Genomic DNA, 12,241 nt, shown 5'->3' on the forward strand with positions numbered 1-12,241 from the left:
GTGTGTCAATCATGTGACAATCTACCTTTCTTTCTAAGGAAGATTTCTTAAAGGATAACAGCACTGACTTACAGTGCTCTGATCTCAGATGATCTATGCTACGAGCATCAATAGCTCGCATAAGGTACTCATTCACTTCGTCCTCTGGGTCCTTAGTCATCTCAGAACCGTCTGTGAAACCAAATCTGTATGATGAAGTGTGTTCCAAAAGGACCTCATTAAATCAAATTTTTGTTTTTTTTTCCCAGAAAGTAGCTGTCTACTTACTTTGAGGCATTTTTCTGTGTGGCATGGCCCATCATCCGCAGCTCCTTCGATATGTTTCCATTAACCTGAAGTTTATTTCGAGATTTCTTATTCTAAACAACAAAAAGGGAAAAACGAAAAGAAAGAAAAAAAATAAAATATCATAAAAATGAAGAAATATTAAGGTAAAAAGTTTTATTTTTTATTCTTTTAAATCGTGTATGTGACATTTTAAGGATATAAATATGTTTCTCTTACTGGCCTATAAGTATCTCCAGGTACGATTAAATATGTTTCTATTTCATGGTCCTTTAAGTATGAGTTACGTTCACCGCCTTTGCCCTCTTCAACTTCATAGTCACCGTCTAAGCATTTAAGGGTCTCCTTTGTGATGTGAACTCGGCTAAAAATTTAGAAACAAAAAACAAACATAAAATAAAATGAGAAAATAAAAATACCAAGATTTTCCATCTAAATTGAATGTAAACAGATTTTTGTTATTTCCCCATTTTTCATCCTTTTTTCGTTTCTGTTTTATTTCCTGATTAATTTTATCATCTACCACCACAGAGACTTAAACAGAAGCGTTCTGTGCTATAAAAAACATCAAGGACCTTTTTTAATTCTTTCTGTTTTTCATTGTTTCTTCTGTCTTTTGGTTTTTTTTTTTAAAGAGTCATAAATATAAATATTTTATGATTAGAACTTAGAACACAAAACCAGCATTCGGTGGTGCTTTAAATAACGTAAATAATTGAAAAGGATATTAATTTGCGTGCTTACCATTTTCCGTCACTGCTACCATTGCTCAAGCTATACCCTCGTTTGCGCGTTTCAACTGTTTTTAATGAAGAGCTTTTCATTAACACAGGATCATTTAGCTAATTAGTTTGTAATATAATATTTTATGAGCTGAATATTCAACATACGAGTACTCGTGCTGGATTTTATTTTTGGGAGGGAGGGAGTTTAATCCGAAAAAAGGAGTATTTTTATTGTAAAGACCTCTAAAAGAACTTGAACAAAGTTTTATGTTTCTGGTGCGCGGGTAATTGTTAAGCACTTTCTAAGATGGAGAACGATTATTTTGTTTTTATTTGCCAAAGGATGTGTTTATGTTTATTGGAATGCTTTAAGTAATATTTCAATTGCTCAATGCATGGATAAGTGAAGAAATAGAGACGCAAAACAGTTTCCGTACATTTTATTGTGTTTGTAAAGTTTTATGCTTTTTTGAGGTTTTGTTCTTTTTTCAATGATTGTTTTTTTTTTTCTAGTTTTGCACTCTTGAAACTTTATAAGACGTACACAGATCTTTTTTAAGTAACACATACGCTATGTAAGATTAATTACATCCTAAGCCGACTAAACTCCTGTTTGCAAAGGAATGCCTCAAGAAGAATGTATGTGGCCCCTTTTTGTTTTTTTGATAAATCGATAAGTATTTTCGGCTAAATAACTTCAATCTTTTTTTTGTTTTTATTGGAAATTTAGTAAAACTAACCCCCAGATTGAGATACGAAATTGACACTAAAGTAATTTCAAAACCAGGGATTTACAAAAGGGATGGGTTGATTTTGACAGATCAAAAAATCTTTTTTATTAAGTCACTAGGGGCAAATCATTATCATAAGTAACAAAATTGAGAAACACGACGTTCTTTACACGTCGTGCATATGATAATTTTTTTTGTTTGAATGGTTATTCCCTAGCCTCTTTTACAGGGTACATGGTAGTCCTTCCAAGTCGACTAGCTGTCCAAATTCGAGAGCACTGGCTTAGTAAATGATCAGAAAACACGGTATGTTTAAAATATCGCTGCTGTTTGTGAAAGTATGCAGCAGAATCCAAGGCAGTCTATTCTACGTTGCTCACAAGAAGATGACCTGTTTCAGACCACAACAAGGCAAATTTGGTCCTGCAGCCATACAAAACATAACTGGACCAAGGACCTGAAACCAAACGAACATACGCAAATTTGGAATACGAAAAACAAAATTCCTTTGTGATTAACGAAGAGCTCATACATCCAACTAAAGTTACTGTTTGGTGTGGATTTTCGTTTGGAGGCGTTGATGCCGCCATTTTTTTTATAGTAAACGGCCACTCAAGGGGTTATTAATACCCTTAACATGTTTAAAGTTTCAAAACAGTGCGAGCGTTAGGAAAATAGGGAAGGATTAAAGAGGAGATACCGATGCACATTGGGCTTAAAGTTTTGAATATCAATATGATAGGGAAAACAGAGCTGGGTAAAGTATTCCACATTCTCGATGTGAGGTTAAAAAAAGAATCTCTATACTTGACAGTACGTCCGAAATTGAGTTCAAGGTAAAATTGACGTGCATTCCTAGAAATACGAGTGTTACGGCTGAATTGTTTTAGGGGAAAATGCAACTGGCTAATTCGATAAAACACTGTTTATACAAATATCGGTAGTACAACGAAAGGCATGAAACGGCGGTGTTCAAGTGACGTAATTGTTTTGGTTATAGTTTTATCGCCTATCATTTTCAAAACTCTGTTTTGGATCCTGTCCAAGATACTTAAACTTGTTTTAGGGGCACCTGCCCAAATATGTGAGTTATTATTCAAGTTTTGGACGAATAAAGGCTTTATAAATTACAGCCAGATTAGAAGAGGTGAAAAATTTCTTGCACCGTCGGAGAAATAATAAGCACCTAGCAGCATTTTTTGCAATATCGAATATGTGATCATTCCATAAGAGGTGATCTGTGATATTTATACCGAGTACTGAAAGTTGATTAGTTTGCTGGATGCAGATGCCGCTCATGGATAGCAGCATCGGGGATGGGTTACTCTTTAACGACAGGAAACAGCATTGATTTTTCGAAGCATTAAATTCTGCACGGTTTTTGATTCCACAATGTACAATGCTGTCGAGATTAGAATTTAATGAGCTTATCATACGCTGCCGTTGAAGTTCCACATCCGAAGGACAAGAATGAGAATCTAAAAACGAATATTAAAAGCTGAGGGTACTGTTATCAGCGAAACAATTTAGTGGGTCAGAAGTTTCAGACAAAAGATCATTTATAAAAATAAGGAAGAGCGTCGGAGACAAAACGGAGCCCTGTGGCACACCAGCGTTTATTTTGTGAATATCAGATTTGAACCCGTCCAACACTACTTGAATTGAACGGTCCAAAAGGTAATTTCTAACCCAACAAAGAAGGGATTCTTCTATACCAAAAGCACGCATTTTCGATAAGAGAGCTTGGCGCCAAACTCTACCAAATGCTTTTGAAATATCAAGTGCAATAAGCTTACTCTCTCCAAAACGATGTAAGGATTTGTTCCACTGTTCTTTGAGATAAACCATGAGATCACCAGTAGACCTATTGTTACGAAAACCGTACTACCGTTTATTAAGAAGCTTCCGTTCTTCAAGATATTTCTTGAGCTGATAATTAATCAGCGTTTCCATGATCTTGGAAAGAAGGGACGTGAGTGCTATTGGACGATAGTTAGAGGGGGAGGATGATTCGCCTTTTTTGGGAATAGGCTGGGCAAATTGCCGTTTTCCATCCGCTCGGAATGAGACCAGAGAAGTAGGACAGATGGAAAAGCTTACGCAGTAGTTTTGCTAGCGTTGAAGAACACCTCTTCAGATTATGATTTGTGTATGTCTGATTTGTGTATGTCAATATCTCTTAGTACTCTTGCAAATGCACGAGTGCGAAAGAAGATTCGTCCCATATAATCGTTTACACTCTCAAGAGGACTCATGTTACAGCAAACTGTGCTGCAAGCAAATTGGCTTTATCGATCGAGCTCACACAGGGAGCGTCATTGTGGACAAGCGTTGGAACCGAGGATGACTTGGTGTTTCGTACGTTTTTTACAAATGACAAGAAATGTTTACTACCTTTGGGACATTTTAGTATTTTTTGCCTTAATTTCTGGTCATGTAAAAATTTGGTTCGTCGAATGTGGCCGTTGCAAGTCTTTCTAGCTTGATCTTACATCTCTGATCCTAATTACCTCTTTACAGCTCGAGTCAAACCATGAGTTCTCTTTATTTTTAATTAATTTAACCTTATTCGGGATAAAATCTCTCATTCCACAAAGAATTAAATTTGTAAACATATCTGCGCTGGAATCTACGTCACTATCGAGGAAGCATTGTGACCAGACCAGTTAAAGTTCCTGAAGAATTCATTGAGACCGTCCCAGTTGTTGATTGTGTATTTATTAGAATTAGAAGTAAGAAACAAGTCAAGGGTGTTGGCGGATTGACCTGCAACGTCAGGGACTCGCGTTGGCTCATCGACAAGCTGGGTTAATTGATTTAACTCAGCAAAGACTTCAACATACCTTCCTTCCGGTCTTGACTGGCCAGAATAACGAAGCCAAGAAGAATTGTGTACATTGAAATCGGCCGCAATGACGATTTCAGTGTGAGGATAATGAGCAACAATTCTTTAAATGGAATCGGACAGAGCATCAAATTCGTTAAAAATTGAATTTCTGTCCAGATTTGGACTTCGATATAAAACACATGCGTGGATGATGTGCTTATGAACCGTAAATTTTAACCACATGAAGTTAAAGTTTGTGTTAGAGCACAAACCATATTGGGGTTGAAGTTGGTACGCAACATCATTTCTTATAAATACGGCTAATCCGTGGTGGAAAAAGAATAATGGCACTAAGCTATACCCATTTAGATCAAATTCCAAATGATCGGAATCTTCACCTATCTGAGTTTCACTTAATGCCAAAACAGCTGGCCTATTTGTTGAAGTGTGAACGTATGCGACACAGAAATTCTTTCTTTTTCCAAAATGATGCTGGCCAGACCATTGCCGTCAGTAGGAATAGCTGTTAATCGATGATCATCAATTTCATGTTTCCCGAATTCAATGATATGGACACTACGTGCCATACAACTCAAGATACAATCGATATTCTGCGCGAGTGGTTTCATGATATGGTTATCTCATGTCAAGACGACGTGATTTGACCCCCTTTAGACTTTTTCTTCTGGGGATTTCTTAAGTCACAGGTCTATGAGATTAAGTCGCAAACCACAGCGGTCCTCAATACAACATAATCAATACCGAGTCGGTCAAATTCAGACTTATTTATTTCTTATAGGAAGTTATTGTAGTGGGTTCGATTTTACGAATTGAAAATTTTGATATTTCTCGTAGTTTCAAGATCCCTAGAGTCGAAATATGATTTTTTTCGTTCGTGATGTTTTTTCGTCGTTCCAGCTCAAGAACCAGAAGAGATATCGATTTCAAACTAATTTTGTTATACAGATAATATTTAAGGAAGATGAAGAAATGGTTCTCAAGAAAATTGCTTGGGTAGTTTTAAAAAAAGATGAAAATTCCGGTTAACCCTAAATATCTCACAAACCAATGACGCTAGAGACTTGAATTAAATTGTGTGTGTTATAAAGTGATACCACACTAGTATATTTCTGAAAAAAAAAATCAAATTACGGGTTCTTATAAATCAAAAAAACTAAAAAAAATGTTGTCACCTCGAAAATTTTACGAATAAAAAATGATTTTATCTCCAAAACAATTTTTTGCAACGAATAATCGAATTGACAGTTTTTTTTTACAAAATATAAAAACTGAAAATAAAATTTAACAAAAGTTGGTATAAATTGATTTTCGACTGAATTACTTTTCGCAAAACTGTGAAAAATTCGATTGAAACTACTTTTATCTTTTAAAAAATATTGTTGTCAACATTCAATAAAATTTTGAGAAAAATCGAATTGACATTTTTTACAAAAAATTTAAACCTAAACAAAAAAATTAATAAAAGTTAGTATAAATGTATTTTCGGCTCAAATATCTTATCAAAACTTTGAGACATTGGCTTTAAACTACTTTTATTTTTTTTTAAATATGGTTGTTAACATTTAGACAGAAACAGAAACAGAAAAGTTAATAAAAGTCGTTTTTTTTATAAAAATCCAACAGTACGCAAATTTGGTAAGAATTTATGTTCGGTTCTTGATATCTATCAAATTAATTTCATTCATCCAATTTGTAAAAATTTAAGAAATGCTACTATAATTGGTAAAAATTGGTTTTTGACTAAAAATCCATTTAACAAAACTAGATTTTCAAACTAAACTATTTCCTTATATGAAAAATATTGTTGGTTATTTTAAAATTTTTCTGAATAATTCAACTGACAACTTTTTTAACAAAACACGAAAACCTACAATCTTTTAAGCAAGACATATCGTCAGACGGAATGGATGAATGGAACCTGTTGTTTCGCATCCCAGCCTCTTTTTTAATTTTAAATGATTCGGTGTAATAAACGGCATTGCATTGTTGTAGCCCTATATTTTTTAGATTTAACTTCTTCCACAAAGATAGGTTAAATTAATAGTCAAAAATTAACTTGCCGTAGAAATCTTGAAAAGCAAAGACTCAATAAAAAAAAAACTTTAACGCAAAAACGTCAATAAGAAAGGCGAGATGCCGAGACTTGCATTTTTCTTTATTCACAAGACCGAGAAGAGATATGAAAAATTATCGCCACATGTTTCTTGTAGCAAACACAACATCTGAAGGAACAAATTTAATCTCAATACATGATAATTCAAAATAAAATTAAATGTCCAAAAATCTCAATGTGACTTTATAAATAGTTGGATTCTTGTGTCCTTTTGCTGAAAGTCATAATTAATTACATTTTCTGTAATTTTTGATTATGGGTGAACTTTTAAAACCATTTTCAGATGATCTCTTTTTAAAAATAAATTACAAAGTGTCAGAAATATGACGACGAGCATGAATATAAAGGTACATTTTATTCCGCATTCCAAAAAGTGTACTCATAAAGACCAAGTACTTCCATATGTATGTACACTCCTTTGTAATATTAAAAATTGACATTTCATTTATTAAATCATTGCAATTTATATAACAGAGCTTCATTTTAATTAACTTTAATTAGATTATTAAAAATGCGTAGCACCCACGAAAGTTCATACAAAAAATCTCATTATTAATATTATAATAATCAATTTCTGTTCGTATAAATCCCCTGAGGTGTTTTAAATCTTTCATTAAAAAAATTATATATCCCAAATTGGCTTTATGCAACGTTTCACTAAAAAATTGAAAAACATATGTATTTTAAAATACCCATGCATATAAACTGTATTATATCACAAGTGCATTGTTCATGTTTATGGAGCATTTCATGATCCTTTGTGACTTTTATTGAGTTATCACGCTTTAAAATCAAAAACGGCTTCACAGCATGTGTCGCATCATGTCGTATCGTATTGTCGCGTCGCCGTCGCTCGTCGTAGTCTGCATTACGTACATCAACATATTCATCGGTGTTCCAGGAAATTAACTCGATGATAAATATTCATCTAAATACATTTTCACAGTTGTTCTTTTTTTGTTCACTTTCACGGGCTTTATATTTATAAAGGGTAAATTCATTTTCCGTGTGTATATCTATGAAACCCCAAAATGGCATTGAATGCCTAGCCTATAGCGGCATGGGATAGATATACTAACTGATTTATCCTTTTTGAAAAGTTTCATATATAAGGACTATTCGTCTAATACTCCAACCCATGCTGTAACAAAAAACCTCCATCAACCAACCAACAACAGTGCTCCATCATCATCAACATCTCGTCATCATCATATGGCTATATGCACAACACTACCCCCTTAACCATCACGTCGGTCGTCGCCATCGTCGTTATACGTGTCATGGGCCCAAAGAGTGTTTTGAAATTGAATGATGATTGAAAACGTCAGGTTTTTCACAATGCCATTCTGGCACTTTGAACAGTGTATGATGTGCTATTCCAGGTGAGTCATCAACATCGACAATAACAACAACAATAAAACAAAAACAACAATCATAACAATGGCAATATGAAGGCTTCGCACAAGTATACCTTAGGCACACATAAATGGAGAGCTCAATTCAATGAAGTGGATACCCTTCTCATGCATCACACAGGTAGATATTTTTTTTGTATACCTATTTGTCCTTTTTTGTTCCTTCATGATACTATGGAATTACTCCTTTCCGCTCCATTAGCTTCGGAGCTTTTTTGAATGACATTCACATTCCACCCACTCCTACACACCACCCCCATTATCATCCACCCAATAACCACCACCCCCATTTAGCCGTCTACAGGCTTTTAAAATTATGTAAACTCTCACTCACTCACCCAGGGATGCCTCCACTCTCCATGTAGTTAGCCAATGTCACATCATTTGACCATACATCGAATTGCCATTTAACAAGGCCCAGCACTCCACAATGTACACGTCCGGTGTGAATGCCAACCCGCATGTTCACATTGACAGCCATTACTTCTCGTACCAATCTGCAATAATAAAATTGAGAAATAAAAAATATAGAGCACGAAACACAACAAATAAAAATCCACTTTGTAGAATCAACCCGCAGGTAATAATGTTTTTATTTTTCAAATAAAGGGTGTTTCATAAGTATTATTTGCAATGCACAATTCAATTTTTGTTACACACTTGAAAACTCTGCCATAATTTGAAGCTGTATCACTATTATTCAAGCCATATGTATGAATGTGGAGTTGAAAATTGTGGTTTTATAGAATTGAAGACAGTCGAACATTTTTTGTAGAATTGGAAATACTTTCACCATACAAAATACCAGACATTTTGTAAACAAACAATTAATACAAAAACAAATAATGCGTATACGCCCGAGTGTACAATTTTTATATGATCAAACTAGATTTCCGCATCTTTGTCATCAAAATCTTCTTTAAGGAATTCAACACTTTTAAGATAAGAATAGCAACCATAAAATAGCCTTAAAGTAAAACATAAATTAAAGTGGGAGAAGTGAAACTTTTGACTTCAAAAATGCCAATTGGTAAACTTTTAAACTGGGAATGATAGCAAGGCTGAATAGTATTCCTGATATTTCAAATATAAATTTTAATCAATCTCAAATTGATAAAAATATCGCATTATTCACATCTGCTATTGTTAAAAGTGTTGAAAGCTCTGTGCCTAAAAGAAAGATCAAACTTGGAAACACTAATTTCTTACCTAATAATTTACTGGAACTGATTAAAATACGGAATAGCTACAGAACCAGGTGGACAAGAACAAGAAATTGTTTTTATTTCAACGAAATAAAAATTCTTAATGCCTTGATTAAAGAAGGAATATCATAATTTAGAAAAAATTCCTGGAACCAAAAACTATTAGTTATGGAAAAATCTATCAAACCGTTTTGGAATGTAGTAAGAGTAATTAAAAAATGTAATTCCCACATTCCTGCGCTTAAGATAGGAAACCAAATTATAATGTTGGGCATTGAAAAGGCAAATGCACTGGCTGAAACATTTTGTAATAATCAATTGTTAGCTGGCAGCACTACAGGTAACATTTATGTGGAATCTCTAGTTTCAAATTCAATTTATTTCATTAACACTAGTGCTGCTAACAATACTATAGATCAGTTTAAAACTGACGATATAAAAGACATCTTCATTTCTTTGAAAACACGAAAGTCACTGGGCTTTGACAAACTCAAAAACGTGTATTTAAAACACCATTCCAGATCAAGATTTATATTTTTACAATCGTTGTTTAACTCTTGTCTTCAGCTTGGGTATTTTGCAAACGAATGGAAAGTTGCTAAGGTTATTCCTATTTAAAAATCTGGAAAAATTGCAACTATGCCGGCTAACTACAGACCAATAAGTTTACTAAGCTCCTTAACCAAGTGCTTTGAAAAATTAATAAAACAAAATTATAATCTTTATTGACCGAAATAATATTTTACCCCCTGAACAGTTTGGTTTTCGGCCTTCTCATAGCACTTTTCATCAAGTCCATCGTATTACAAACTATATCAAGGGAAATGTTTGTACTGGAAAAAGTACAGATATGATATTGCTTGACGTAGAAAAGTCATTTGATTCTGTTAGGCATGACGGACTTCTTCATAAGATGTTTGCTCTTAATTTTCCCATGTACCTGGTAAAAATTGTAAATTCCTTTTTGTACCCAAGAAAATGTATAGTGTCTGTAAACAATTTTGTATCTGATATGTTTACTTGTGTAGCAGGTGTTCCTCAGGGTTCTGTTTTGTGCCCGATTCTTTACACTATTTTCACTAATGACTTTTCTAGATTCCAAAACTGCGAGACAGCTATTTTCGCTGACGATACGTGTATATTTTCCACACATTCAATTGCTTCCATTATTGGAAATAATTTGCAATCTACCCTAAATATAACTAAAAACTATTTTGTTGTTATACTGGCCAGGATGCCTTCTGAGTGCTTTGCCGTGTGCGTTGTTCATTAACGATATTCCTGGTGGGTTTCGGATAACTAGCACTACAATCAATGTTCTACTGGATGCAAACGATCTAGTGAACCTTTCAGAGTCACCAGAAAAACCGCAACACATGGAGACTTGCAATAAATACTAATAAATCTAAAATAATGGTATTTACAAGATCTTAACACAGTTTAAAGTTGCCATCGTCTTAAAATCACTAACGATTACAATTATTTCGGCGTGAATTTGAACAAAACGATGGATTTCATAAAATCATCTAATTGAAAAGGCAAAGTCTTCCCAACGCTTGCTGAATATGGAGACATTTTTTCTCAAACCAAAATGTGTTGATGTCAGCTAAATACAAAATATTCGAATGTGTTGTTCAAACATCTCTTTGTTACGCGGCACAAGTTTGGGCAACGGATGAGTTTGAAGCAGTAGAAAAGATCCAAAGAAATTTCATCAAACAACTTTTTAATCTGCCAAATGGAACACCTAACTACGCAATTTACTTCGAAACGAGAGTTGCACAACTGTTTACCAAAACCTTTTGGATGCAGGCAGTTGACATCTATAAAGTTGCTTCACATGCAGATGCTCGTTTGACAAAGAAAATGCTGCTTTATGAAATGAGGAATAAGGACTGGTGGTTTTCAAAATGACAAAATATTGGCGATAGCTGTGGAGAAGATATCTAATTTAATTTGAATAACTTGGCTTAACTAAAGGAGTAGTTTAATTATATAATTCAAAAACACGAAGACTTTGTTCAAGAAAAATAATAAGCAGTCTGAGCAGTCTGAGAGCAGAATAATTTTCTTGCAACTAAATCATAACCTTTTAAACAATAATTATTTTGAAAACATATTCAGCTATAAAGAAATATCGTTAATATTCAAATATAGATGTGAGCTCCTAAAACTAAGTGGCAGTTCATACAACGGAAATTTAAAGCAATTCTGTACCCTCTGCAACATGAAAGCAAAGAAAACCGCTTCCATTTTATAAGCATTTTTCCAGTGTTAAGATACCAAAGACTAAGATTTTTACAGAAAACCAGATTTAGAATGCAATGCAAGAAGCAATAGAATTATTATATGGTGTGAATTCAAAATTATTGCATTGTTTTTTAAATTCAATTTAAAAGTATATAAATCTATAAATGACTGAATTTATTTAAATCAATTCATTTAAACTTTATGATATAAATTAAAATCGTTTGATATACTTTGCCAACTGAGCTGGCGGCTATGACAAAGTTGTATTAAATTTGTTATGTTTATTCAAACTATATTGAAACATTTATAAATAAATTAAATTAATTTTTGTAATATTTTGAATGAAGGTTTTTTTCGTATTTTCCTTCGATTTTCTTATTAACCATTTATTATATTTTTTTTTTCCCAAGATAATGTTTAGTTGTAAGAGATAATTATCAAATCTCTGAATTGTAAAATGAACGGTCATAGACTTTTTCGAAAATATTTTTTACATAATGAAGGAACTAACATTTCATTTAAGTGACACATAAGCGGACGAAAACTTAATCTTGAGTTACTTAATGCTATTGTTTTATTTTTCAAAAATTGTAAATTATTGTGTGTGAGGTTGGCAGTACTATTAAAAAAATAAGAGGTTGAATAGCCTCCCGAATATTACTCCAAAAT

At 33.4% G+C, this 12,241-nt stretch overlaps 1 protein-coding gene across 1 annotated transcript in view; it reads right to left on the minus strand.

Moving 5' to 3' along the window:
* Positions 1-12,241, minus strand: part of LOC129944004 (adenylate cyclase type 6) — a 117,022-nt gene that overhangs the window by 20,677 nt on the left and 84,104 nt on the right. The window contains exons 14-17 of the mRNA XM_056053128.1: positions 8,456-8,614; positions 505-649; positions 268-359; positions 26-185 (exon numbers count right to left, since the gene is read on the minus strand). Of these exons, the coding sequence (XP_055909103.1) occupies positions 26-185; positions 268-359; positions 505-649; positions 8,456-8,614 (556 nt within the window). The remainder of the gene's footprint in view (positions 1-25; positions 186-267; positions 360-504; positions 650-8,455; positions 8,615-12,241) is intronic.

This window comes from Eupeodes corollae, chromosome 2 (genome assembly GCF_945859685.1).
Source record: "Eupeodes corollae chromosome 2, idEupCoro1.1, whole genome shotgun sequence".
NCBI classification, from domain to species: Eukaryota; Metazoa; Arthropoda; class Insecta; order Diptera; family Syrphidae; genus Eupeodes; species Eupeodes corollae.